This window comes from Hemiscyllium ocellatum, chromosome 17, assembly GCF_020745735.1.
Source record: "Hemiscyllium ocellatum isolate sHemOce1 chromosome 17, sHemOce1.pat.X.cur, whole genome shotgun sequence".
Classification (NCBI taxonomy): domain Eukaryota; kingdom Metazoa; phylum Chordata; class Chondrichthyes; order Orectolobiformes; family Hemiscylliidae; genus Hemiscyllium; species Hemiscyllium ocellatum.
In genome coordinates this window covers 34,626,591-34,652,209 of record NC_083417.1, presented here as the reverse complement: position 1 = coordinate 34,652,209, position 25,619 = coordinate 34,626,591, and the positions used below count along the sequence as shown (strand labels likewise).

At 40.6% G+C, this 25,619-nt stretch overlaps 1 protein-coding gene across 1 annotated transcript in view; it reads right to left on the bottom strand.

Moving 5' to 3' along the window:
* LOC132823692 (PH domain leucine-rich repeat-containing protein phosphatase 2-like) overlaps positions 1 to 25,619 on the bottom strand; it is a 141,748-nt gene that overhangs the window by 2,849 nt on the left and 113,280 nt on the right. The window contains exons 12-17 of the mRNA XM_060837659.1: positions 24,558 to 24,713; positions 21,446 to 21,646; positions 20,436 to 20,598; positions 18,560 to 18,690; positions 7,624 to 7,737; positions 486 to 680 (exon numbers count right to left, since the gene is read on the bottom strand). Of these exons, the coding sequence (XP_060693642.1) occupies positions 486 to 680; positions 7,624 to 7,737; positions 18,560 to 18,690; positions 20,436 to 20,598; positions 21,446 to 21,646; positions 24,558 to 24,713 (960 nt within the window). The remainder of the gene's footprint in view (positions 1 to 485; positions 681 to 7,623; positions 7,738 to 18,559; positions 18,691 to 20,435; positions 20,599 to 21,445; positions 21,647 to 24,557; positions 24,714 to 25,619) is intronic.

Here is a 25,619-nt window from a genome sequence, read left to right as displayed (position 1 = left end):
CGATAAACCCTGGAAATGGAGGGATTGCCTTATGGAGGAGAATTAAATGGACCGGGCTTTATAAGAATGAAAGATGATGATCTCATTCATGCAAACAACGTTCTGACAGGGGCTTGACATAATAGGGGCTGGAGAAAAGTTTCCCTGAGCTATAGGGTCTAGAAATGGCCAGGGGTCAGAAAAAAGGGCAGAACATTTAAGATGGAGATAAGGAATTATTTCTTCACCCAGAGGATGAAAGATCTTTGAAATTCTCAGCTGAGTTGCTGAATATATCAAGACTGAGATCAATAGATGCCCACCATATTTGGGAGAGTACAGGTAAAAGGCGCTGAAGTAGATCAGCCATGATCTTTATGATTCTTTTGTGAAGATTACAGATGATTGTGATGTTTCATCATTGAAAAAGAAACTTCCCCATTAAGGTATGCAGAACAGCTGAAAACTAGTTTTCAACACTGGTTTTTTAACCACAGCTTCCTCACCTGTGAGAGACAAGGAATGTATGAGTCATGTAGACACTGTCCACATTGGATTGCTGCAATTCTTCTGCCAACACATCTCCCACAGTGCATTGCAGTAAGCGAGGGATTTCCAAATTTCTGTCACCATCAAAAACACCATATAATGCTTCAAGGTTATCTCCAAAGCTATCTAGGGCAAGAACTGAAAGACAGAGTCTGGAAAATCCAAAATATAGGAGTGAGCAAGAATTTAATTCAAATGCATATGGTTACAGTAAACAAAAGCAGTATTTTTCACATGCCTATATATTGCAACATAAATGTGACATGATATCAACCTGAACTGATCCCAGTACTGAATGCTAGCAGTTGGGTGGGAAAGGAAGTTTTACTTTTTTTGTAAAAATCTGATTGTAGCTTTCTATTAAATGCTAACTAGAAATACAATTTAAAATTTACATTGCACCGTTAAGCAATATTTAACAAGGCCTCCTCTGGAAGCTTAATTAAGCTTAATCAATCAAAGCAGCAGCTCAAACCAGTTCCTCTCTAACTAGGTCTTTGTGTTCAGAACATATAAATATACTCAAGACTAAGTACTGGTGATTATGTAGAAGAAAGTCTAAATTGTGTACACAAATTAATTTCATTTGCAGTTAACTGTAATGTACAGTTCAAATCCTGAAATTCCCAGCTTTGAGCAGGATTTTAACGAGGCATCCATTGGAAGAGCAGTTGGACTTAAATGGTTCCTCTGTGAGTGGATCAGAAAGGCCTTTTGTGTGAGGAGCACATAGACTAACAAACTTTATTGTCAATTACAATACAGTACTGGAGTTGGGTGATTAAGGGAGTCAGAGATAGAGGGAAAGAGATGCTTGAAAAAAAAAAGGCCAATGTTCCATTTTCTTTCCTGATTTCCTGCTACAACAGTGTACTAGCTTTTTGAGTTTCCCCGAATTACCCCCAAGTCCCTTTTGCGGCAGCTTTTCTTTACTTAAGTAACATTCTATCCTCTATTCTCCTTTTCAAAATGGACAATTTTGTACCTTTGTACATTATACTCCATTTGCTAATTGTTTGCCCACTTACCTTTGCCCAAAATATCTCCTGTAAACTGCACGCTTCCCTTTCACAGCCTGCCTTTTCACCCAATTTGTGTTGACTGCAAATTTGGCTGGGTTACATTCATTTCCCTCCTCCAAGTCATTAACATATTGTAAACAGTTGCAGTCCCAGCACTGATCGCTGTGGAACGCCACTGGTCACGGGCCACCAACCTAAAACAAAATCCCTTACCCCACTTGGTTTTTTCCTGCCCATGAGCCCATTCCCTATCCATCCATCCATATTACTGACTAAAATAATTAAGTTGTTAATTAGAACACATTAATAAGAGCAGAACAGGTGATGTGTCATAGTCATTGCATGCAAGAGCTCCTGGAAACCTTAGGGCATACATGTTTGTTCAGGATCACCAAGTGTTGAAAGTTTGAGCAGCTTCTCCTCAGAGTTCATGAGCTGTAGGCTCAACTGCAGACAAAGGCATCAGGGAATTAGAAAGGACTTTTTGTCCCAGGAGGCAGTCATACAACTTAGAATTGGATCATCTGATTTATTCAAGGTTCAGGAAACAGGTAAATATGATTGAGTGAGGCAGACCAAGATGGCAGAAACCTCAGACTTTGCAATTGTCCAACAGGTTTGAGGTTCTTTCAACCTATCTGGGAGTGAGGGCTGGACATACTATACTTGATGCAGAATACCTTGTGTTATGGCACATGTCTGATTACAGAACCTTCATTATCGTGAGGCTCAGAGGCAAAGACACAACCACTGCTTTACAAGAACCCTACAAATCCAGCTATTGAAATTTATGATCAATCTGTTCAGTCACATCTAGGGCAGGTGGGACACGAACCCAGACCTTCTGGCCCAGAGGTAGGGACATTAACAGAGTACCACAAAGGCCCCTGAACCAGCTCTTTACTTTTCTGTTTTGTAAAATATCTGTAAGTTCTATTACACATAATTGAATAGTTTTTTTCTCACCACCAAATTACCTGTGGTAATCTACTATCATCAGTAAATCACCAATGTTCCAACCGATTAATTTACATGCACAGTTCATTAAGGGCAAAGGTATTTAATAACACCAAAGGGGAGGGGGGGGGATTAAATCAAAATTGAGTTGAAGGGGGTTGAACCAGTTTTTGTTTTATATTTTCTAACCAATCTGTTCAGAGATGTCATTAGACACATCTGGAGCAGATTTGACTTGAACACAGGCCTGCTGGCTTAGAGGAAAGGACACTACCACCTCATCACAAGCAGCCTGTTCAACCAGCTCTTACATACAATGAGCATCACATTTTCTCAATTAACACTGGAGCTGTTCTGGTTAGAGTCATAGTGTTATAGAAATGTATAGCATGGAAAAGACCCTTCAGTCCAACTCATCCTGCCGACCAGATATCCCAACCCAATCTAGTCCTACCTGCCAGCACCTGACCCACATCCCGCCTCAGGCAACTGTCTGTGTGGAGTTTGCACATTCTCCCCGTGTCTGCATGGGTTTCCTCCAGGTGTTCTGGTTTCCTCCCACAGTCCAAAAGAAAATGTGCAGGTTAGGTGAATTGGCCATGCTAAATTGCCCATAGTGTTAGGTGGAGGGGAATGGGTCTGGGTGGGTTGCTCTTCGGAGGGTCGCTGTGGACTTGTTGGGCCGAAGGGTCTGTTTCCACACTAAGTAATCTAAACCCTTCCTATTCATATACCCATCCAGATGCCTTTTAAGTGTTGTAATTGTACTGACCTCCACCCACTCCCTCTGGCAGCTCATTCCATACATGTACCACCCTCTGCGTGAAAAAGTTGCCTCTTAGGTCTCTTTTATATTTTTCCCCTCTCACCTTAAATCTATGCCTTCTAGGTCTGGACTCCCCTACCCCAGGGAAAAGATTTTATCTATTTATCCTATCCATGTCCCTCAATTTTGTAAACCTCTATATGGTCTCCCCTCAGCCTCTGACGCTCCAGGGAAAACAGTCCCAGTGTATAAGTTCTGCTAAGATTTGCTGTCCCAAAATGCAGCACCCCGCATTTAACTGAATTAAACTCCATCTGCCACTTCTCAGCCCATTGATCAAGATCCCGTTGTAATCACCTCCAATTTTGCTGTCATCTGCAAACCTACTAACTATACCTCTTATGCTCACATTCAAATCATTTATATAAATGGTGAAAAGTGGTGACCCAGCACCGATCCTTGTTGCACTCCACTGGTCACAGGCCTTCAGTCCGAAAAACCTGTGACCCTGTGTTTTCTGCCTTTGAGCCAGTTCTGTATCCAAATAGCTAGTTTTCATTTCTAATCCTGACCAACATGGCTATAAAGTTGGCTGAATGACATAAGAGTATGATTAGTGGAGTTTTTCTGATTTTGGGATCCCTGTTCTTCCAGATATATATTCATGTCTTGGATCTTGATGTACAGTCAACATTTCAAAATTTGTGAATGATAAATAGCTTGAAACATTGTGACCTGTCAGAAGGGTAGCCATATAACTTCAAAAGGACAAACACTTAATAGAAAAAACCAACTGGCAGGCAAAATTATTGATTTTTGTAGGGAAATTACAGAGACACAATATAAAGGGTACAACTTTCCAGGGATGTGGGAGCACAGGGGCCTGGGCGCATATGTGCAAAGGGCATTGCCAGCAAGACAGCAGTTTGGGAGCAAAGTTATTAAAGCTTACACTGCCCAGATTTTATTAACGAGTATAGAGAACAACATGATACCATTTTAAACTTTTCTAAATGCTGTTTTGGACTCAGCTGTAGTATTCTGTCCGATTCTGGGCACCATGTCTTAATAATGGTCCAAAGACATTAAACCACAGAAAAGATTCACAAGAATGATTCCAGGGATGAAGAACTTCAGTTAAGTTGATGCAGTATTCAGTACAGGAGTAGGGAGGTCATGTTGCGGCTGTACAGGACATTGGCGAAAGTGGTTACTGTAGATGGAGATTAGAGTCAAGATTAGAGTGGTGCTGGAAAAGCACAGCAGGTCAGGCAGCATCCGAGGAGCAGGAATATCAACGGTTTGGGCAAAAGCCCTTCATCAGGTCATTGGTTAGGCCATTTTTGGAATACTGCGTGCAATTCAGGTGTCCTTCCTATCCGAAGGATGTTGTGAAACTCGAAAGGGTTCAGAAAAGATCTGCAAGGATGTTGTCAGGATTGGAGGATTTGAGCTATAGGGAGATGGGGCTGTTTTCCCTGGAACAAGGGAGGCTGAGGGGTGACCTTATAGAGGTTTATAAAATCATGAGGGGCATGGATAGGATAAATAGACAAAGTTTTTACCCTGGTGTAGGCAAATCCAGAACTAGAGGGCATAAGTGTAGGGTGAGAAGGGAAAGATGCAAAAGAGATTTAAGAGGCAACTTTTTCACACAAAGGGTGATGTGTTTATGGATTGAGCTGCCAAAGGAATTGGTGAAGGCTGGTACAATTGCAACATTTAAAAGGCATCTGGATGGGTACACAAATAAGAAGGGTTTGGAGGGATATGGGCTGAGTGCTGGCAGGTGGGACTAGATTGGGTTGGGATATCTGGTCAGCATGGACAAGTTGGACCGAAGCTGTACATCTCTATGACTCTATTGATTCTATGACAATATTCCAGCTGAGTCCTGAGTGATGAGCTATAAAAGGTTTACTACATTATCCTTATTTTTCATTCAATGTTTAAATTTACAAAGCTAAGACAGACTTACAATTTCTTAACTGCTTCATGACGAGCCTTGCAAGATTCTTCTGATCCTGCACACTCGTTAAAATAGAGCCATTTAGATTATCATGTTCTCCAATGTTATTCCTACCACAATTCATTATTTTACATTTATCTGCATACAAGTAAATTTGTCTTGTATTTACCCACTTCACCAGACTGTTTATATCTCCTGAGGTCTGTTAACATCCTGTTTGCAATTTAAGTATATTACCCCAAATCCTAAAACTGTATTCTCCAGATCATTATGTACACATATCATCCATTACTACTTACATCTGCAAACAGAAAAAAAAACAGGAAAAACTGGCTCTCGGAACACCGCACTGCATACTTTCCTTCAGCCAGAAAAGCATCAAATTCTCTCTGCCTGTCATCTCTTAACCAATTTCAAACTCAAGTTACCATCATACTTTCATTTTCACTTGCTTCTATTTTCTGAATAAGCGCATTTTAAAAAATGCTTTTTGAATTTCCATTCATATCTAAAGAATAACCATTCAACCATCTTTTCTTCATGAATTAACAGGTAATTTAGTCAAACATAGTATACCTTCATTAAATGAAGGAAAGATACAGAGGCTTTGGAGAGGGTGCAAAGAGGGTTTATCAGGATGCTGCCTGGACTGGAGGGCTTGCCTTATGAAGAACGGTTGAATAGGCTCAGACTTTTCTCTCTGGAGAGAAGGAGGAAGAAAGAAGACCTGATAGAGGTGTACAAAATAATAAGAGGAATAGATAGAGTCAATAGCCAGAGACTTTTCCCCAGGGCAGGATTGACTGGTACGAGAAGTCATAGTTTGAAGATATTAGGAAGAAGGTAGAAAGGAGAAGCCAGAGGTAGGTTTTTTACACAGAGTTGCGAATACATGGAATGCATTACCGGCGGTGGTAGTGGAAGCAGAGTCATTGGGGACATTTAAGCGACTACCGGACATACATATGGATAGCAGTGAGTTGAGGGTTGTGTAGGTTGTTACTATATTTTACATTAGGATTAAGTCTCGGCACAACATCATGGACCAAAGGACCTGTTCTGTGTTTTACTTTTCTATGTTCTATGTTCTAAATCCATGCTAGCTACTCCTCATTGGCTCATGCTTCTCTAAGTGAGAAATAATTTTGTCCTCAACTGGTCTCTAGTGATTTTCCATCATTGATGTCAAAGAAGTGGCACAACTAATGATACAAGAGGTTGGTTTTGGAGGAAGTTCTTTAGAAAGTTGACTGTTGGAACAGGAATATTTAATGTAGAAACCCCCAGAAATTTTAGATGAAACATTTAATGAGTATTTGAGTCAAAACAAAAAGTAGGACAGTAGTTTAGCATTTTTCACGCGAAGTATGGCACGGAAATTGAGGGCCAGTGTCTTTGCGATGTTAACTTTAGTGTTTCTGAATTTTTAAAATTATGATATATCTGTTTCTTGATCATTGTTCAGATTCCCAAGTGTTTCATTGTGGAGTTCTTGATTTTGTTACTGTCAGAACTAATGTTCCCTCTCGGCACCATGCAGGAAACAACCAGACCAATGATTCTTAAAAGGGCTTTACAGTGCAGAGAGAAATTAGAGGGAGCACTGGCTAAAACTGTAGTATGATGGGACAATTGTTCCAATACCATGAATTATCTGCTTTGCCCATAATACATGTTTTTAAACATTCCATCACAACAGAAGGAATATGACAAATAACTTACCATCTTTTTGCATTATCTATAACTGGAAATTCTCTAGGTTACAGCAGTTAACAAAGTGACCAGAACCTTTAAGTTTCAGTGAACTGTTACAGTTTGTATTACATCTTTATTGTAATAAGAAGTTGCAAAGCCCTCACAAAGCCAATAACACAGACTAATATGCTATAACTAGGAGAGAAGTGTTCATTCAAAATTATATATTTTAAAGAGGGTTTGAAAGGGATCAAAGTGACATGATGATGGGATTTACAGAGAAACACTGGAAGAGAGATGGTGGAGGTTTGATGATCTGGCAGCACACAATAGATGAAATTGAAGTGGGCTGCAACAGTATACATAAACTGACTCGACACTGCAGACAAAGTCTCCATGAGTCTGCACATAAATTAAGGAGGATGAAAGGTTAAGGATAAATAAATGGACATGGGATCCAGGGCTGAGTATAACTAGAGACCCAATGTAAGAATCACTACTGGAAACAGACATGGATGGCTCCTTTTACATAAGGAAGGATAGAGAAGTAAATAAAGTCAAAAGTCACGTAAAGTTGAAGATAATAAACAGGGATAAACATCTGCAATGCATCATTGGGAAAATAAAGAAATGAACCACAATATTTAGCATAAGAAAACAAGCAGGCCTAGTGCTACTTTACTTACTTATTTCTGTGTCCTGCCATTTCAGAATAGCCATGACTCCAGAATGCTGGACTGCTGGTTGGATCGCTTGTCTGCACAGTAGGTTTCGGATCAATTTTCAAGGTGGTGATATGACTGTAAAAAAAAAAGTGCCATTTCATTTTCATATTTTTGGTATTTCTGTCCTTTCCTTTGTCACATCTGATGATGCAATGATTGCATGTTTGGGAGGAAAGTTAACATTTGCAAACCCAGTCAATTAGGGCCTCATCAGCCTACTATTGATCATCAGTAAAGTGATGGAAGGTATCATTAATAGTGCTATCAAGCAGCACCAACTCAGCAATAACCTGCTCAGTGACACCCAGTATGGATTCCACTAAGGCTGCTTAGTTCCTGATCTCATTACAACCTTGGTTCAAACATGGACAAAAAGAAGCTGAATTCCAGAGGTGAAGTGACAATGACAGCTCTTGACATCAACAGTGCATGACATCAAACAGCCCTGGTAAAACTGGAATCAATGGGTATCAGGGAGCAAACACACTGCTGGTTGGAGTCATACCTGGCACATAGAGCAATTGTTGTGGTTGTTGGAGACCGGTCATCTAAATTCAGGACATTACTGCAGGAATTCCTCAGGGTAATATCCGCGGCCCAACCATCTTCAACTGTTTCAACAATGACCTTCCTTCCATCACAAGGTTAAGAAGTGGGATGTTCAGCATTATTTGTCACTCTTCAGATACTGAAGCAATCCATGTCCAAATGCAAGATCTGGACAATATGCAGGCTTGGGCTGACAGGTGACATGGAACATTCGCACCAGACAAATGTGAGGCTATGACCTTCACCAATAAAAAAAACAATCTAACCATCAACCCTTCACATTCAATGGTGTTATCATCAATGTAGCCCTCACTATCAACATCTTTGGGGTTACCATTGACCAGAAACTCAACAGGGCTCATAGTATAAACATAGTGATTGGGGGATCCAAGTTGGCAGCAACATAGGAGGATTGCATTTGTTGGGCTCTGCGCAGGACAGAGCTAGAACTCATCCCATCCACATTACTGAGAGTAAAAGAAAACAGTAAAAGAACTATAGAACCTGAAAAGTTTACTTACCTTCGTTTTTGTTGCAGGAGAATGCTAAAGAAAGGAGCAAGTTTGCCTGGCATTGGGGCCGCGGCTCAACCCACCAAGACGATTGGGCTTGCTTCCTCACTAGATCTTGGTTGAGGAGCTTGCCAAATCTCGAAAAGCTGGCCCCGGTCTCTGCTATGCTGCAAGACTTGGGGAAAAGGACTGATGAGCTTGAGCAGAGGGTCACAGGGATGGAGGCAGAGGCTGATTCATCCAAGAGTCCGGTTGAAGCCCTGGAAACACAGGTCCATGCTTTACTGGATCTGGTGAATTATCTTGAGAACAGGGACAAAAGAACGAATTTCGTGTTGTTGGCATGCTGGAGAAGGTGACAGAAGGTGGGCAGTCAGTGGATTGCTTTGAGAAGTGGTTCCCAGAATTTATTAGTTTGGAGGCTGAAAAGGGAAAGATAAAGGCTGAGAGCGCCCATCGGGTCAAGGCACGAAGGACAGGAATGGACCAGTGACCTTGCCCTGTCCTGGTACGGTTCCATCATTATAAAAACAGTGTGTCATGGAAGCTTCCAAAGTCCAAGTGAAGGATCCGAGGGTTTTGGTGTGTGAGGGCTCCAGGGTGATGTTTGTCCAAGACTTTTCAGCAGCGGTGATCCGGAAAAGGAAGTCCTACGACGGCATCAAGAAGAGATTGAGAGAGCAGTGCTTCGGATTAATTATAATGGATCTGTATATTTATTTGACTCGCCAGAGAAAGCGAGGAACCTTGTGGACACGCTGATTTAAGCCAGATGACTGGATAGGCACAGATCACAGTTGTTCAGGTTTGTCCTTCTTTAGAGAGGACTTGGGAGTCTCCTTTTGTTGGTATTAAGTTGCACTAAATTATGCTTGGGATGGATAGAGTATTTACCTTTAATTCTAAGTTATACCAAGATATGGGTGACGTATTTACTTTTAAATTTATTTGTGTATGATTACTAATTTTTTTTTCTACTGGGCTGCCTGTGGTTGTGGTGCGGCCCTATGTGGTAGGGGTTCAGAGGGTGGTTGGGATGGTTAGTAGGGTTTTGGGATGTGTAGATGCCGCCTTTAAATGGGGGATAAATTCCTCTAATCAGTGCATATGGTGCTTTTTTGTTTTTCCATTTTTGGTGTACGTAGCTTTTGCAAGTTTTGTAGGTTTGTTGGTTGTAGCTGTTTCAGTTTATGTAGTTTTTGCATTTTGTGGACTTTCTTGTACTGATGCTCAGTGATTCGCAGTTCGAGTTCTCCCTCTCTGGAATCTAAGTAGTGCTTTAGAAGGTTACAGCTAAGGATGTGCTCAAGTGGTGTACTTGGAACATTAAAGGGAGTCATTCGCTGGTCAAGAGTAAGAAAGTACTTTCCAGTCATAAAAGGGAGAGGGTGGATACTGCCTTATTGCAAGAAGCATATCTAAATGCAGAGAATCTGAAAGTGCAACAGAATCGGTATGACCGGGTTTATTTCACATCTTTCAACACTAAGAGTAGGGGCGTGGCCAAACTTGTTAGGAAGAATCTCCCATTAAAGTTATGATTTGGAGATGCCGGTGTTGGACTGGGGTGTACAACATTAAAAATTACACAACACCAGATTATAGTCCAACAAGTTTAATTGGAAGCACACTAGCTTTCGGAGCGACGCTCCTTCATCAGGTGATAATGGAGGGCTCAATCCTAACAGAATTTATAGCAAGAATTTACAGTATGATGTAACTGAAATTATACATTGAAAAATTGATTGTCTGTAAAGGCTCCATTATCACCTGATGAAGGAGCGTCACTCCGAAAGCTAGTGTGCTTCCAATTAAACCTGTTGGACTATAACCTGGTGTTGCGTGATTTTTAACTTTGTACACCCATTTAAGTTGTTAGAGTGGGGGTTTCAAGATGGCAGCGATCTGAATAGATCAGCCTTGATGAGCTCTGCACCTCAACCCAGGGTAGTAATATTTTTTCATTCCCCACCTTAGTTTTATTTGGAAAAAAAATATTGTTAAAAAGGTAATATAACCATTTAAATTATTTTGAGCATGTGAGAATGACTAAGGGAAAGCAAACAGCCAAGTCTCAACAGTCAAAAACATTGGGCGGGTCAGAGACTCTAATTGGGGAGGTAGCTGCAGTTCCCTTGGCAGCTATGAAAGAAATGCCTACGCAGCAGAACACTGTGGAGGAGACAGAGGCAGAGAGAGAGAGAGAGACAGAGGCAGAGAGAGACAGATTTAATTGCCTCTGTTGGATAAAATGCCCAAGCCCCCCAAAACTTTCTTCACAATTTAAGTGATCTATGTGTGGAACTGGGGTTGGTAGATGTTTGAGACATTTACACCCCACAGGCAGAGATTCTACATTCTTTTCCAATCCTCATAAATGCCACACAAGGATTGATTATTTCCTAACTCACACAGTTTTAAAAAATTTGGTGGTATCTTGTTCAATTGGGAATATTGCCATCTCTGATGATGCAACGTGTATTTAATTGTTAAGATTAAGGGCGATGCAATGGACTCACGGTACTAGCGAATGGATCCTTTCAAACTCAAGTGCAGCAAGTTTGTGGAATACTTCTCTAGGGAATTTGAAGCTTTTTTGGCCACCAACTCAGATACATCTCCCATCCATTCTTTGGGAGAAGGCTAAGGCCTATGCTAGAGGGATAATTATCTCATACTCGGCCAGTCAGAAACGACAGAAGGGAGAGCAGCAGCATCTGCTTGAGGCACGACTGAAGGTAGCTGAGATGGCATATTACAGTCGACAGTCAGTGGATCACAGCTCTCTGAACCAACGTAAACTCCACGCTAACATGTACAGCAAGGAAGGTACTTTCCTTTGTGTAGCAGAGGTTGTTTGAGCATGGGTAAATACTTGGTATATTTGGTCAGGAAGAAGAAAACCTCCCAGTCTATTGCTTCTATTAGGGAAGGTAATGGGACTCTTACTTACAACGCTAAAAAGATCAATGAGGTGTTTCGGAGGTTTTACTCTGGACTTTACCAGTCTGAGTGCTGTGAGGACAGATGGGATAAGATGGAGTCCTTTTTTTTAGGAATTTGGATCTTCCTGGTGTGCCTGCCGAACTGGTGTCTCTCCTTAACAGCCCAAGAGATACATGAGGCAGTGAGGCAATTTCAGAGTGGAAATGCACCTGGCCCTGAGGGCTTGCCCAGTGAGTTTTATCAACAATTTATAAACGTACTGTCAGGGTCGATGTTAGACATGTATAACCATTCATATAGTCAGCATTGCCTCTTGCCATCCTAGAGAGGGGCTAATATCTCTCTTATCCTGAAGAAAGGGAAGACCCGGGAAAATTGTGCTTCTTGCAGACCCATCTCACTTTTACACGCTGATTTTAAAATTTTATCGAAGGCTCTGGCATCGAGGTTGTAAAGAGTGTTGCCCTCAATTGTTAAGGAGGATCAGACAGGCTTGCAGATCTTTTAATAATGTTAGGAGACTGCTTAACATGATTCAAGTGTGCCAACAACAGTCAGTACAAGGGTTGGTAATTTCCTTGGACACGGAGAAGGCATTTGACCAGGTGGAATGGCCGTATCTTTTTATACACTGGAGCGGTTTAGTCTAGATTAAGTGTTTACTAGATAGATAAGGATCCTTTACAGTGATCCTCTAGCAGCATTCTCAATAATGGTATACGGTCTGATAATTTTAACACTGGTAGGGGCAGTCGGTAAGGCTGTCTCTTCCCACCTTTGCTCTTCACATTGACGATTGAGCCACTGGCAGAGGCCATTCGTTGGCACCCTCATATAGCTGCCCCAGAAGTAGGATCATGGGTGCATAAGATCACATTATACGTGGATCATGATATCATTTTTCTTTCGAACATGGCGGTTTTGGTGCCCTATTTAATGGGATGTATTAACTCATTTGGCTTTTTCTCAGGTTACAAGATCAATTTTTCAAAATCGGAGGCTATGCCTATGGGAGTGTTAGGGAATACCAGACGTTGAAGGTGGGTCCCCCTTTAAGTGGGCACTAGGAAGCTTTTTTTTTGGGCCTCTCGGTTACCCCTAATTTTAATTTATTATTCAAGTTATTCAAGGCTAATTTAGTTCATTTGTTTGATAAGATTAAAAAAGACCTTCCAAGATGGGGGGGCCCCTTCCAATAGCATGGCTAGGTCGAGTTGCCCATATTAAAATTATACCCTTTGCAGATGGTTCGCTTGGTTTTTCCGAGACAAACATTTCAGAAATTAAATGGTTGGTCTAGTTCTTTTATTTGGCGCCATAAGCAGCCCCTTACCAAGCTTACGAAATGGCAAATGTCCCAGGGGTTGGGAGGAGTGTATCTCCCGGATGTCAGAAGATATCAGTTGAGCTCCCTTCTATGTTTTGTGAATGATTGGGCCTGAGAGGACTCGACGTCAATATGGTTGGAGATTGAGGCCTCCCAGGCAAAGTGTCCTCTTATTAATCTGTTGTTTCTGGACAAAATGAGGATAGTTTCAGAATATTACCACAATCCAATAGTTATTAATACTGTCAAAGGATGTAGGGCAATATGTCCAAAACATACTTCTTTAGATGGTATGCCAGGTTTCCAGCCAGGGACAACTGAACCCAGGTTTAAGTCCTGGGCAGACAGGGGAGTCTCTTATTTGGGCGATCTGTTTGAAGATGAAACATTAATGTCATTTGATAAAATAACTCCTAAGTATGGATTATTGAGTAGGGATCTCTTTCGATTTTTTTTTTAGATCAGATTTTATCTGAAAAAGAGACCATGCTTTTGACTGAGGGTTATAGATCTGATATGGAAAAGAGGGTGCTTCAGACTAAAAGCTCTCTTTCAGTGAGTACTCTCTATCATTTGTTGGGGGGAGGTTCCTCGGGTGACTTCGAGCAATTACGAGGCCTGGGAGAGAGAGTTGGGCATAGAGATCATGGCGGAAACTTGGGAGACCACTTGTGAGAACATGAGGAAGATTTCGATATGAAATAGGACCCTTCTATGCAGTTAAAGATTTTTCATAGGGCTCACCTGGCCCCAGATCTTCTTGCAAACTTTATGCAGGGTGCATCTTCAATGTGCCCCAAATGTAAAATAAATACAGGTACCGTCACTCATTGGTTGTGGTCCTGCCACTGGCTCCGTATTGGAGTGCTGTGGCAGGAGTAATGGAGGGGGTCTTGGCCACCGAAGTCAAGGTGGACACTGTTTCTCTTCTCCTGGGTTTTCCCTTATACATCTCCCTAGATGTACATGGGAAAAAGCTTTTTAGCATCCTCCCTTTTTGTGCAAGGAGAAACATTCTGATGTGCTGGGTGTTTGAGAACTCCCTGGGTCTGTCAGGGTGGCATAAGTTAATTATGGAACACATTCCTTTAGACGTTCTTACAAACATGGTGCACCAGAAAACAGACAATTTTATAAGATATGGCAGTGCTTTTTGATGCATTCTGAAGCAGGTCTATCCACCATTTTAATTAGGGCTTTTGTCTAGCCATGGTGGTTTGGTTTAATAAGCCTAATGTCCTGAGAGGAAGAATTTCAAGCAAACGTGGGTTTAATAATTGATGCTCTCGAAGGATGACAGCTATGGTCTTGTTACCCTGATAGGTGTTATTTATTTATTTATTTATTTATTTATTTATTGATGTGTAATGAGGTCTTTGTACAGTAGTTGGTTCATGTTTATTGTTGTTATAATAATATATTTTCACATTTTTGTAGTTTTATAATTTTGTAAAGAAAAATTTTTTTTGGACATTGAAGCATCTCAGGCAAGATACCCCCTTCTAGCTTGCTGTTCTTGGACAAAATAAGGACACTTAAGGAATATTGCCATGGCCCAATAGTTATTAATACTGTTAAAACGTGGAGGGCAATGGGTCAGAACGAGGGCAATATTGCCAAAATGTCATTTCTTACACCCATAGTTGGTATCCCGGGTTCTCAGCTGTGGTGATGAATTCGGGGTTTAAAATGGTGAGCAGCTATGTGTCTTGCTTGGGTGACTTATTCAGGGGGGTATGCTGATGTTGTTTGACCAGTTGGCTCGGTAAACGAGTTGCCCAATAGGGACCTCTTCTGTTTTTTTCAAATCAGAATTTACATACAAAAAGAGACCATACTTCTAACTGATTGTTACAAATCTGATAGAGGGTGAAGAGGGTGCTGAGAACACACGTTCTGTCAGCAATGTCTATCACCTATTGGAGAGGGTCCCTCAGAAGAGTCCAAATGGCTCTGTAAGGTATAGGAGAGGAAGCTGGATGTTGAGATCGCTCCTGAAATATGGGAGGATGATATCTGGAAAAGTGCAAGAAGGATCTCGATTTGGAACAGAACCTTATAATTGAAAATTCTCCACAGGGTCCACTGGCTCCAGACCACCTTTCATGTTTAAAACGGGAGTATCTCCAATGTGTCCTTAATGTAAAGTGAGCATGGGCAGGTTTACTCATTGTCTCTGGTCCTGCCACAAGCTACAGACATACTGAAGTACTGTGGGAGGCAAAATAGAGAAGGCCTTGGGAGCAGAGGTGGAGTTGGAACCAGTATCCCCTTCTTGGCCTTGTTAATCTACTTCCATTAGACGTGCACAAAAAACACTTTTCAATATCCTCACTTTTTGTGCAAGAAAGAACATTCTGTTAGGGTGTGTGCCTGAAAACCCCCCAGGGCTGGCATAAGCTGATCATGGAAGCATCCATTTGGACTTTCTTAGAGGTATGGTGCACCATAAAACTGAGAATATTTTTAAGACATGGCAACCCATTTTGGACTACCTGGGCACTGATTTGTCTGCCGTACTAATAAGGGTCTTTATATCACCATGACAATTCTGTTTAATGAGGCTGGTATCCAGAGAGGAGAAACTATGAACACATGAATGTGTATAAATTTATGCCCTCGATGGTCAAGGGCTATTACTTTGTCTCATCGAGCTGTATGGTCATCATAATTACTGAGATTTTTTTTTAAGATAGTTGTTAGTAATCAGTTATTACTTATGTAATTAGCGGGTTTCTTTATATTGCTTTGTATTTGCTCCAATATTCAAAAAATCCTTTTTTACTCAATAAAAAAGTATCTTTTTTGAAAAAGGTGGCTACGAGAGCAGATCAAAGGCTAGGAATACTCGGCAAGTAACTCACCTCCTGACTCTCCAAAGCCTGCCCACTAGCAACAAGTCACAAGTCTTATGTAATACTCACTTCTTGCCTGGATGGATGCAGCTGCCAGAACACTCAATAAGTTTAACACGTTCCAGGACAAAGCAGCCACTTGACTGGCAACACAACCACAAACATCTACTCTCTCCACACTGATGCTTAGTAGCAGCAGTCTGTACTATCTTCAAGATACACTTTAGAAATCACCTTAGATCCATAGACAGCATCTTCCAATCCCACGACCACTTCCATCTGGAAGGGCAAGAGCAGTCGATACATGGGAATGCCACCACCTGCAAGTAGCCCTCCAGGCCACTCACCATCCTAACTTGGAAAAAATCACTGTTTTTGGGTCAAAATCTTGGAATTCACTCCTGAATAGCATTGTGGGTCAATCTATAGCTGGTGAACTACAGTGGTACAAGGCGGCAACTCACCACCACCAACTTCTCCAGGAAACTAGGGACAGGTAGTATGTGCTGGTCAGCCAGCAATGCCCACTTCCCATGAATGAATTTTGAAATATTTGCTTTCCCAATTTGCAGCACTGATGCTACTGACGATGTAACATAAGGCATTATATGTTTCAATGTAAAGGATCAAACTGGTTGCCAACTACGAATGTAAGAACCTATCGTTTCTGAGAAGAGAGACATATTGCCAAAGCTTTCATTTTGACCTCAACAGGACACATGCAAGAATGTCAAATTTCCAGATCACGACAGTTTATTCTCCAGGAGAAAAGGATGCCGACTTTTTGGCAGGTTGACTGATTAGCATTATCAAGTAGGAACCAAGAAAGAACTGTAGGTTTCCCAAGCTCCTGAGTAACTCAGTTTGTTTGCACAGAATAGGTCCATGTGTGTGAATGTGTCTTGCTTCAAACACATTTTAATGAGCCACATTACAAGTTTGATTAGAAAATATAAAAAAAAGAACAGCAGAGTGGGATAAGGTCACTTAAATGATCATTGATTAGCCACTTACATGCTTCACAGCTAAGAGGACATGCCGCCCAAGGCCCCAGTAAAATGGAAAAAATATTGAGTACATTTAGGTTTGTGGCACAAAAGCCACATGCTGCGTTTTACGACTCTACCCAGCTTCATACTTATAGTGGATGAACATAAAATTCAGTCTTGTATTTGTTTTAGCATCAACTCTTTCAACGTTTAATCAATCCTGTCCTCACCCCTATTAAATATTTCGCCTTTTTGATCTTTACCTGTTCACTTTTCCATGTTTTTGCTTTAAAGCTTTTAATCAGAACATCTTCTAATATTATTGCGGTCATCAGCCTGAATATTGAGCAAGACTTGTTTGGAGTTAGGACTGCTGCACCGGGATCAAAGCTAGTCCTGATCCCATACAATGTTGGAGATACTCACCCATCACTGGTTTCAAGGGAATAACCCAAGATTAGCCAAAAAGGCAGCTCACTATCCAATTAAGGATAGCATCAGCCTGTTAGAGCAGGTAGAGAAAGAAGAGGGCCTGTTAAAGTGGAGAGATGCTCCAAGCACTTAGAAATTCTTTAAGAACCTTAATAGGCTGTTAGACCGCCATTGAGGAGAGGGATCAGTCATCCAAGTTGGGTGCAGAAAGCAGGAAGAAATGTTTAGCTGCTCTAATCTGCTGGTGGCTGCCACTTTTTACTGGGTGTATTCTGGCCAAAGTGGGGGGGCACCTACTGACTAGAAATTTCAAGGAGTACAGGACAGGAGCCTCAATAAGTATTTATTAGGGGAAGTGATAGCCTAGTGGTATTATTGTTAGTCCACTAATCCAAAAACTCAGCTAAAATTCTGGGGATCCAGGTTTGAATCCTGCTGTGGCAAAAGGTGAAATTTAAATTCCAAAACAAATATCTACAAATTAAGAGTCCACTGATAACCATGAGTCCACTGTTGACTGTCAGAAAAACACGCCTGGCTCACTGATGTCCCTCAGGGCTGTTCTCATCTGATCTGGCCTACATGTTACTCCAAACCCACAGCAATGTGGTTCACTCTCAACTGTCTTCTGAAATGTTGAAAATGTGTTGCTGGTTAAAGCAAAGCAGGTCAGGCAGCATCCAAGGAATAGGAAATTCGACGTTTAGGGCATAAGTCCTTCATCAGGAATGAGGAGAGTGTGCCAAGCAGGCTAAGATACACTCCTCATTCCTGATGAAGGGCTTATGCCCGAAACGTCGAATTTCCTATTCCTTGGATGCTGCCTGACCTGCTGTGCTTTAACCAGCAACACATTTTCAACTGTGATCTCCAGCATCTGCAGACCTCATTTTTTTACCCGTCTTCTGAAATGGCCTAACAAGCCACTCAGTTGTATCAATCACTGCTAGGGAAAGGCAATAAATGCTTGCCAGCTAACCATGTCCATGTTCAAAGCGAATTTTAAAACAAGCTCTCTAGCTGCTTTGACTTACGATCCATCGATTGAAAGCAGGTACCTGCTTTTTCCCAGATTCTATCTGAAAGTGGTTTGGGAGGCAAGACAGCTTAGGCAGATGGGAAATAGTGGACCTGGATGTGTCTGATCCAGCTTCCACATGTCATTGAAAACTCATCCTATTATGTGAGCTTCTCCTCACAAAGCGACTTCACCAACTGAACTTTTTATCATGATTTAAGCTATACATGCACAGTATTGAGACTATATATGAACAGGATAATACCTACCTAAATATCTCCAGGGTCTTGTGATCAAGGACAAGATTTGTGTTGCCAGACAAGTCCAGCTCTTGCAAAGTGGCTGGCAGGGTCTCAGGCATCAAGATCTCTGTAAGTTCATTACAGCTTAGGTCAACTAACTAAAACAGAATAAAGAAAATTGAAGTTAGTGGTAACATAATGCAATGTAATAATGATGGTTGCTTATATAAACTAAACAAATGTGGCATGTTTAATCTCTTATCAACGAGGCAAGTGATTGAATAACCAATAGATAAAATCAGTTGCTTCATACAGCTTCATTCAAATTATCCACAGATAAGCAAAGGAAATGGAAACAAATTCCAACTAGATAAGGAATTTTGACTAGAAATCCAGATTATTTTAAGCTGCAATAGATGGCAGCAAGTAGCTACTGTAGTTATCTAATTACTTCAAACTTCAACAATGAGATACACAAAGTTTTGATTTAAGTTTCTATTCTAGGCCAAATTAGATAACAACGCAGTTATGAACTGCATAATAAGAGACTAAGCATAATTAGCCATCACGCAGTGATTTTTTTTCCCCTTAAGCTCACCACTTCAATTTTCATCTTCACGGTCAAATTTCACAACCCTATAATCAAAACAAAATTCATGAACGTATACAGAGGAACCTCGATTATCCAAATATCAATTCTCCGAATTCCGGATTATTCGAAGATGATCTCAAGGTCTCCATGGAAATATTACATCAAAGATGTGTTTCTAAAACTGATTACATCTTTTGTTCACAGTGATTAAAAGTGAACTCAGCTTATTGAAATGCTGCTGACAACAGTCCTGGACTTTGATGGGAGCGTCTCCAAATGACTGACATCCCACCATCTCTCTCCCACACACTTTCCCTGGGGTTCCACACAGGGATGTACCCAAAACCCCCCTTCCCCAGATAATCCCTTCAACATTGTTCTGTACAGGGCAAAGGCGAAACCTATCAAAATGTTGCAGTAAAAAGTTGTGTATGTGGCTGCGTGTGCATGTGCGCGCAGGCGCTATTTGGAAACTCATTCCCTCCCTCCCCCCCTCCCCCCCAAGGCAGCAGCAGTCTTGTTGCTGGTGTCCAGGCTTGCTGCCCTGGAGGAGGGGGGCAGGGCAGCTGAATCAGGCTGGTGGTGGACCATGGGGCGTTGCTGGATGGTGGCCGAGGGTTGGGCAGGGGTAGGGATTGGATGGTTGGGCATTGATGGCAGGTGGGGCATGGTGGGGGTGGGGTCAGTGTTGGACAGGGTTGGGGGCTGGTGGGGGAGTCGGGGGGAAAAGGTGAGAGAGAGAAGACTAGGGCAGGGGCTCGCACATGGTGTGCTGCTGCCTGGTCTCCTGAACAGGGAGTGGACTTAACAGAAAACCCAGAGCCCCAGAGAAGAGGCATTGTATCAATTAACCAAACAATCAATGATCCAAACGAAATCGTGCCCACTCATCTCGTTCACATAATCAAGGTTCCTCTGTATTTTTTCTTTTAAAAAATTGCTATTCCCTATTCAATTCCTTCTTACGTTATATCTTAAATAAGAAAACGATTTTTATTCAATACATCAGTAATCAAGAGCGTGCTTGGGGTACATTAGCTGCATTTTATTGAAAGGCATCTAAGTTATTACGTGTAAGATATATGATAAATTTGGCAATATCAGCATACAGCATATGAAATGTAAATAAGATTATGAAGTAGTAGTATACTGTATAGAGTGGAGGGGGAGAAGTTAATGATGGCTTTCTATCAAAAGATACCCTGTCATGGAATAACAACAATGTGTTAGAATTGGGAGAGGTGAAAAAAGAAGAGAAGGAGAAATACAACACATAAAACATCACAGAATCAGCCTGACGACATTTTGCACCTTAATTTCTGGTAAATGCAGGATCTCTGGAAAGACAGCAATACTGTTGGAGTGAACAATGAGTGTGTGCAATCGCTTGCAATTTGTGATGGTGGTAGGAACAGCTTTCAGCTTGTTTCCACTTAGATTCAGTTCCTCTAGTAGCTCCAACTTTGACAGCTTACTGAAGGAAAAGAGTAAAGTTAGTGAGCAAACCAGAGGGATAGATGTTCATTATTTCATTAAAACAAACAAGCGAAGTTACTAAATCATTAAACAGTTCAGGAGATTAGGGGGCTGTAGTGGTACAGTGATAGTGTCCTAACCTCTGCGCCAGGAGGCCCAGGTTCAACTCCCACCTGCTCTAGGTGTGTATAATAATACCTCTGAACAGGAATTTTAGAAAAAAGTTCAGTTAAAAAAATATCAGGAGACTATGCAGCTCTTGTGGCACAGTCGTAGTGTCCCTACCCCTGGACCAAGAAGGCCAGGTTCAAATCCCACCAGCTCCAGAAATGTGTAATAACATCTCTGAACAGGTTGATTAGATAAACAGGTTCAGGAGATTAGCAGACTCTAGTGACACAGTGATAATTTCCTTCCTTCTGAGCTAGGTGGCCTGGGTTCCAGTCCCAGCTGCTCCAGAGATAAGTAATAACATCCCCGAACAGGTTACAAAGAAAATATTTTCAAGAAATTAGCATTTTGTTTTTCCATATCTGATACCCAGCTTTGAATTCAACACAATCTAATTAATGAATATCTCCTCTCTTTGAAGGTCCATGACTGTGATTAAGTGAAAGGAATTTGGGTAGTCTTGCACAACTACTAGTAAGATCAGGCCCTTACAGTCAAATTCTGTCAAATGAGGAGATGGTGTTTTTGCTACATCAGCAACCTTCATCACCAAGAGCATAAAGTATGACGTTTTAAGAAGAAATGTATTCTGCAATTTCCTTTCTAGTTGTATAACGTTCGATACACCTTTCCAAAATTTTTGATGAACAGATAGTCTACGAAATGTGCTTTACCTGGCTGGAAATGATTGAAGTTGGTTGTAAGCCATATGAAGGACCCGAAGACGTGGGTGCCCAGTCAGCACTGGGACACATTTATCAGTCAGATTGTTTCCTGTTAGATAAAGTTCTTGCAACACACTGAGACTGTCTTCAATATCACTGCTAGGAGGCAGTGATTCCAGGTTATTTGCAGATACATTGAGACATCGCAAGCTATAACAAACCAAAAGTAGATTTTACAAGATATTGAAATATTGGTTCTTTTATACCTGAGTTTGGGCACTGCGGTCAAGGCCAGAATTTACTGTCAATCTCCAGCAAAGAAAGTGGTGGTAGCTGTTCTCATGAATTAGTGTAGTCCACATACTGATGGCAGAGGGTTTCAAAAATTTGATTCAATGATAATGAATGATTAGCAAAATAACCTCAAGTCAGGATTGAGACAGACTTTTAAGCAAATTTGGAAGTGATGATGCTTCCATGAACCTGCCGCCCTTGCCCATATGGATGGCTGAGTACATGAGCTTTGGAGGGGTAGATGAAGAAACCTTGGTGAGTGCCTGGAAAAAAAAACACTGTAGCCACATTATGCTGGTGTGTAATGGAAATAGATGTCTAGGTTACTAGGTGAAGCATCAATCAAGCTGGCTGCTATTTTGTAGATTAGTTTATGGAATGCTGTTGCAGTTACACTCATTCAGGCAGCTCGAAGTATTCCAGCAGATAACTGTTTTCAGCCTTGTAGAAGATTTACAAGTTTTCAGGACAGAGGATAAGAACCATCAGCTGTTGAATATCAACTCTAACCTGCTACAACAACCACTTCATTTACTTGACTGGTCAAGGTGAATTTATAATCAAAAGGGTCTCTTACGTTGCTGATGGGGACCTTGGTAATTGTAGTTTCACTGTATGTCAAGTTTTTCCTTATTGGAGATAACCAGTGGCTTTCACTTCTGTGGGATGAATGTTACTTGACATGCTAACCCAACCCTGCACATTTCTCAAACCTACTCCATTTTGAGACATTATGAATTGTAATAAACACTATGCAATGATAGAAGAATGGTCAAGATATTCTGACTTGAGATTCTAGCCTGAGGAACTCCTGAAGCAACGTCTGAGATGATTGGTCTGCAAGAACCACAATCATCTTACATTTAGGTCGATTTCAAATGAGTTACAAAATAGGAACATATCCCATTTGTGCAAGTTAGCTGACACCAATTTATCAAGTTTGTTATCATAATTAAGTAATATTTGACTTAATACGTTGAAAGCAGGAATTGATAACTTTAAAATAATACAAGGAGCGTTTTTTAAATAATGAATTACTGAATGAGCAGCAAGTGTCCATTGGAATGATTTACAAATTAAAGATAAAGCTATTTTGTATTCATGAAATAAATGGATTATGTTTTTTTTAAAATGAGCATTCACTAAAAAAAATGCTATTACTTCCTAGCAATTGGAACGTTTCAATACACTATTCATAAAATTAGACAATTTATCAAGAGCTACCTGCCATTGCACAATGACACACTTGCCACCAAAATAATTGGTGGAATACAGAAGAGATCATTCTCTGGAATAGACTTTGCAGGTGATACTGAAACATTAAACTTCTAAAGATTCATTTTAATGACTGATGATATTAAAAACTTCATGTTTTCACTGCCTGGAAGGACACAGCAGAATGTTAAAATCATGACTTCCTGTTTGCGGTTAAATTTATTTACATTTGTTATCTTATGACCTTTAGCAGGTAATGTATTGCCTATAATTTAAAGGAAAGATTGTAGCAAGCTGAGAGAAGGAATGAGAATGACCCTACAACCACCATCCCCCATTTACAATTCTTCCACTTCTATTTGAAATATTCTAGAAGTGATGAAGAATGGTGAAAACTTTTGGAGTTACTGGATATAGCTTTAGGTGTGGAAAAGCAGCAATACAAACTGCTTATGTTTCTATTTGAGCAAGCAACACAAGTTTCTTTCACAAATAAGTACAGAGAATGTGGGAGGAACTCAGAAGATCTGGCAGCATCTGTAGAGAGAGAGAAACAGAGTGAATGTTTGGAGTCTAATATGACACTACTTTAGTTCTGCAGAGTCATATTGGACTCAAAACATTAACTGCGTTTCCTTCTCCACAGATGCCGCCACACCTGCTGGGTTTCTCCAGTATTCTCTGTTTTTGTATCAGATTTCCAGCTTTCACAGTATTTTGCTTTTATACAAGTCTCTTTCAGCTCATCTACTACCAGAATCCTCATTCATGTTTTAGTTACCTCTGGACTTAACCATTTCTTAATACTTAGCTCCTTGACTAAGCTCTGCGCTTGCAGAATCATTCTGTCATCCATCCTAACATTGTCAGCAGATTTGATGACAAGAATGGTGCTATTGTTGCCCATCTTGCTTACCTATACCTAGCAGAGGCCAAACATCAACTCTTGACATTGTATATAAAGCTATTATTTCCAGGACTGTTCCTGAGCTTCCCTCCTCTGGAGATCCTCACAGATGATTTAAGGCTGCAGCGTTTTTTTTAAAGTTCATAATGACCCAACCAATATACTGAAGCAGTTTTTAAAACATAAAATCCAATGTTGATGAGTTAGTTTCTCTGTTTTTTTTAAAAACATGTTCACTTATTATTTGTATTACACTAAGTTTATTAATTATTTCAAATAAACTTACATAGTAGTCACTAAGCTTTAGATTGGAGTATAAATGTTAATTTGTGATTTGAGTTTGAGTTTTCAGAAACAAAAACATTAGTTAGTAAGCTGTTTGACACTCTTGTATTCATGCAACTATGTGCAGCAGTATCGTGAGGGTAATAACCCATCATTTCATAACAATCTAAATTTTAGCCATACTGGTAACACTGGAAAAAAAATCAACCAAATAACACCACAAGACAAATGCAGCATCCATTTCCAAGTTTCGAAAATATCACTTTTAAGCTAAAGAATGCAGTAGGCTTAAACAAAGGAAATAAACAAGATCAGAACATCTCCACTTATGACAACAAATTAGTTAAAATTGTATTAAATAATTTGAAAAATTAGTTACACACAGATCCCTTCACATAACTCACAAGATGTTTTACTTACTTCAAAGCCTTGAGGAAAAGTAACTCTGGAAGGTCAGTTAGTTGATTATGTTGTACATCAAAAACTTCCAGGGGTGTGTGCTCCAGGTGACTGGGGAGACTCTGAAGATGGTTGTGCCCAACGAATACCTTCTGAAGGCTCAAGCTGCAGAGTAATCTGAGGCAAACAAAGACAACATATTTTTCTAATATTATGTACAAAAGTTACGTTGTTTATGAGGTAACCTTACCACATTGTTTTCTCCTCTCCTAGCCAGAAGGCTTCATGTGGCAGTATGGTTATACGGGTACCAACAAGACACTTGTAGTATGTCCAAAGAGACATTGCTTCCATGTGAACTCAAATGATTTTTTTTAATCCTAAAGAAAGTACCATAAATTTAATCCTGTCCCCACTTCATGTCTAAAGAGATTTGCTAGGATCCAGTCAGCATCTTGTCAAAATAAACTAATTCATCACTTCCACCCCCAAAAATACATAATTTCCCAAATAAACATTGATTCCACATTTCAATCAATCCAATGTTTCTCCATCCATAAACATCAGAAACTTTAATCTTTGATACACTCGCCCCCACTGGAAGACTACGCCACATTGTTGTCTAGAACAAAGTGTTACATTGGACTGAGGTGAAGCAGAGCAATAGCAAGCATAAGGCAAATAGCAACTGCCTTTCTAGTCTTCCACTGCCAGTTTCACCTGTCCATAAGCTAAATTCAAAAGAATACAAGAATATTCTTTCAGGCACAGTTTTAAGAATGTATGGAATAGAAATGTAGATCAAATAATTAGTTGGACATTCTGCATTAATTTTCTTTTTCAAATACTGCTATTCTTTCTGTCTACAAAGTAGAGGGCTCTGGGCATTAATATATGTAGCTTCCAGTATATGCAAGTGCACCACTTTGCAAGCCTGACTGACAACCTTAAGTTCTTTGTAAGCATAATTCTTTGCAGAGTCAGAATTATTTAGTCATGATGTCCAATCGCAAAATTATTGTGAATGATGGACAGCTTGCTGAGAGTTTTGCAAGCATGGGCTAGTTGGATACAGTCAGTACC